The sequence below is a fragment of the Crinia signifera genome, chromosome 4 (assembly GCF_055691185.1).
Source record: "Crinia signifera chromosome 4, ASM5569118v1, whole genome shotgun sequence".
Lineage (NCBI taxonomy): Eukaryota > Metazoa > Chordata > Amphibia > Anura > Myobatrachidae > Crinia > Crinia signifera.
Window position 1 is genome coordinate 280,187,016 of NC_139220.1, and position 4,357 is coordinate 280,191,372.

Genomic DNA, 4,357 nt, shown 5'->3' on the forward strand with positions numbered 1-4,357 from the left:
AAAGCCCCCATTGCAGCACCTATATTGTATACACTTCACATCCTTTCACTGAATGTTTGCGCCAGAGTTGCACTGAACTGCATTACATTTTCATCTCTGCAGCCTGTTCTTTGTGGAAGTGGGAGAGAATCTCGGTGCCACCCAGTTATAACTCCCACGTTCCACAGGATAATTCATATAGGCAATGTCCATTGTCTGTGTGGTCACCAAGCCCTAATACCCGGCAGAGAGACCTGTAGATGCCCCTGTTGGGCACTGCCAGGCACTGCTGTAACGTTCATGTTGACCAGCTGCACTGCTGGGCTTCCCCCGGCTGGCACACTGTGGGTTCCAGTATAGTAAGAGCCTCCACTGTATCCACCAAAGCAGACAGGGTATGGGTAGGAGTTTGCATTGGCACTGTAAGTTGGATGGAGAGTCTGTGCACCCCCCAGGCAGGGTTTCCCATCCCTGACCAAAACTGGCACTGCCACTCTGCGTGGGTGAGCGGGGTGCCCTGCCAGCTCCAGAGACCTGTCCTGTTTCTGCCTCTTACACTTATATCTCCTGTTCTGGAACCAGATCTTCACCTGGGTGGAGGTTAGTTTTAGGACTGATGCCAGCTGTTCCCTTTCTGGGGCAGAGAGGTACTTCTGCTGCTTAAACCTTCTCTCCAGCTCGTACACCTGGACCTGGGAGAACAGGACTCTGGGCTTCCTCCTCTGCCTCTGCTGGGGACGATCCGGGGGTTCTCCCCTCCTGGGCACCAAACTCCCGGCCACTGCGGGGAAAGGAAGCATTAATATCTGGGATCCTTTGCCATATACTGTACACTGCTCTAGATCACATAATAGGTCATAATACTGTGGTTTAGCAGCTCTTGTGGGGCTGCATTGCTGGGACTTGTAGTCATATAACAGCTTCCTGGAGCGCCTCAGTAACATACACAACAAAACTATTTGCAAACTACATTAATAAAAAAGTCGACCCTCCAACTCGATGCAATTATCAACTAACCTAATAAAAAAAAATCCCCACGCAATACATAAAAAAAATATTTTAAAATCGAATTTTCTACAGTTGAATCCACCATCTAATATATTCGTTTTTAAAAATAATCCTGGCAGATGTACGACCTGAGCTGATTGGTCCGGTGGTCTATGGAAAATCTATTGTTAGATTAAACAAGCAAATATTGTAAAATCACCATCAAACATCATTGCAAATAAGGTTCAAATATGTATCATATTGTAAACATGTATATAAGTGTACTGATCTTAATATAGATCTATAGATTTAATAAATAAACGATTCCTTAATTAACCAAGTATCGAGGAAAACGAACAGGTAAATATATGTAACTCTTTCAAACTCTTTTCATGTTAATACAAAATGTATCATTGTTTAAACTTGGAACGTCTGTATATTCCTCTCTAGTCTTCAAATAAATGTATTATTTGTAACGTTCTAGATTGTCTACCTATTAAATGCCAGATTATCCATGAAATGGTTCCAAACAATTGCACGAGCGTAATGCGGTTCCATCTGTAAATGGTTCTTGTGCAGAAAGTTAAACATTTACCCCAGATTATACGCAATTTATTTCAGCATTATATATTTATTATTCACTCAAGAAAAAAGCAATTGTTATTTTTATTCGATATATTTGATTGTCTGTGACTTAACAAAAATTGGTATTAAACGATAATAATTTTCCAATAACTTTCTTCTAAAAAAAAATATATATAGAAGTTTACGGCAGATAAAAACCATTTGGCCCATTTGTCTGCCCCTTATTAAATTAGAAATATGTCTTTTGTTTAATACCCTTAACATGATAATAAATTATTGAAAATGCCGGCATCACTTAATAATGCGTATCAAAGTAGGTATGATTTGGAATGCAGAAACAAATATATGTGCATATATATATGTGTGTGTGTGTGTGTGTGTGTGTGCGCGCGCACAAAGGTATAATGTTGGTACACAAAGCTCTAAATGATTATTTGCACAAACACACACACACATATATATATATATATATATATATATATATATACACTGTATATACTATATATAAATATGTGTATAGTACTGTATATATATATATATATATACTGTACACATTTATATATAGTATAATATATAGTTACATATCTATCTAAATAGATTAATTGTAAAAGTGTGTAAATGCATTGTGTACCGACAATATACCTTTGTGCGTTTATAAATGTAGAAAAACAAAGAGGAAAGAGGACTATTTTTGTGGAGCACACTTAAATATGTATTGTTTTATGAAATAAAACTTAACTTTTATTTATTAATATATCTTCAAAAAAAAATTGGGGGATGGATCGATAAAACAACATATTGTTCAATACACAGTTATGCAGTGAGCTTTTTCCTGTATATACCAAGCGCAGGGAATTGGTCAATTGGTCAAGAACAAGACTTAACTCGCTTTATATACCTAGCAATGCAATTATATATATATATATATATATATATATATATATATATATATATATATATATATTTCACTAGGATTTGGTTGAGGCATACAATAATAATGAACAATCCCTAATGTGACGGAGACTTGACTGAGATCAAATCAAATCAAAACAAGATATGAATACACAAAGGCATAAGAAAACAGAGTATTCCTGTCCAAAATTCTGTCAAGATAGTATTGATTCTATCTGCTTTGTATGTCTATATTCCCCAGAGACCAGTGTTTGAATGAGCTGGTATAGCAGGGTTTATGCTTGGTGGTATTAAAAGGTATAATTACAGCATTCTGGCATATATATATATATATATATATATATATATATATATATATATATATATATATATATATATATATATATATATATATATATATATATACCAGCCTGTCTTTAGTATGTAGAGCATCGCTCCTATACATGTATTTTTTTTTTTTACCCCCAGACGTTAAATATGAAATAACTATAATCATTAGGAATCTATATGGAACCCTGGAATAAAAGTTGGAAATAATTATATATTACTTAGCATGTTTGCTAATCTGCTACATGAGCTGCAAGTAAGAATAATGATTGTGATTACTGTCCCCATAGTATTATATCCTCCTTATATATCGTTTGCCACACTTCAGGGTTTATTTAATCAAAATGTCCCGCATATATATATATATATATATATATATATATATATATATATATATATATAGATAGATAGATATACACACGCACAGTATATATACATATATATATATATATATGAATGATAATAATACACACACACACACACAATAAACTTGCAATACATAAAAGGAATAATAGTATAGATGCAGCTAAGCAGGAATGAAGCGTATTATAGTCTTGGTGATAATACTGTATGGGCACAAGGGTGTATGTATATATATTATTTCATGTAGACACAAGAGAATCCCGACACGTGTATCTATAATAATAATTATTATAATAATAATAATAATAATAATAATAATAATAATAACAACAACAACAACAACAACAACAACAACAACAACGTGGCAGAGGCCGCAGATGCACCGAGATGAGTTTATTCCTATCAGTAATTTTTCGGACAACTAATGCTCCTGTCCCGCTGTGGGGGGCATGCTGGAACTTGTAGTACCACAAGGGCCGGGAAGCCACAGAGCAGCCGCCTTTGGTGTAAGACCTATTGATACATTGGCTCCGTATGACTGGTATAGTATATAGCAGTGACGTCACATGAGTGCCAAATGCTATATAGTATAATGCTAGATCCCGGGACGCAGTGGGCTCCGGGACTAACCCGACTCATCTCTGCCCCATGTAATATGCAGTATATGAAATATGTGGCACTCACTCTGTTCCTGAGTCTCATCCTCATCCTCTCTCATTGGGGAGTCACAGGAGAGTCTCTGCCTCTGGGTGGGTGCCGGGGGCTCAGCACTGGGCGCAGGGCGCAGAGATGGTGCCTCCACCTGGCCTGCAGGATGCTGCTGGGAGTGCTGAAGCCTCAGGATGTCCTTGACTGAGAAAGGAGTGGAGGTGGCAGGGCTGGGGAGCATGTCTGATGGGGCTCCCAGAGGATGGCAGCGGGGAGAGCATGGGGATGCTGGTGCTGTCACTGTGCACCTGGAAGCCTGTGTGGCCCAGACTCCGACCTCTCTGTCTGCAGCAACGAGGCCACAGCATTTGAGATCTTCTCAATGCCCATTGGCTAACATCCCACCTCTCTGGGAAACCCCCTCCCTTCAGCACTTCATTCACACATATCTTCCTCTTCAGTGTCCACATATAGGGCTATTCCCCCATGCCTCTAGGTGTCTGGCATGGCACAGTATAGGGTGTGAGAGGAACTCCCCCCCCCCCCCCCCCCCCCT

At 38.3% G+C, this 4,357-nt stretch overlaps 1 protein-coding gene across 1 annotated transcript; it reads right to left on the reverse strand.

Annotated features, from left to right (window-relative positions):
• Positions 1-203: 203 nt before the first annotated feature.
• On the reverse strand, positions 204-4,042 carry NKX2-6 (NK2 homeobox 6). Its single transcript, XM_083180245.1, has 2 exons — positions 3,838-4,042; positions 204-760 (listed from the first exon to the last, which is right to left on the reverse strand). Exons 1-2 carry the CDS (start codon positions 4,040-4,042, stop codon positions 204-206), a joined length of 762 nt encoding a protein of 253 aa, XP_083036371.1.
• Between the last annotated feature and the right edge of the window lie 315 nt (positions 4,043-4,357).

Coding starts and splice junctions, on each gene's coding strand:
- NKX2-6 (XM_083180245.1), bottom strand. CDS start 4,042: ATGCTCCCCAGCCCTGCCACCTCCACTCCTTTCTCAGTCAAGGACATC. Junction 761..3,837: donor GGATGAGACTCAGGAACAGA/GTGAGTGCCACA, acceptor CTTTCCCCGCAG/TGGCCGGGAGTTTGGTGCCC.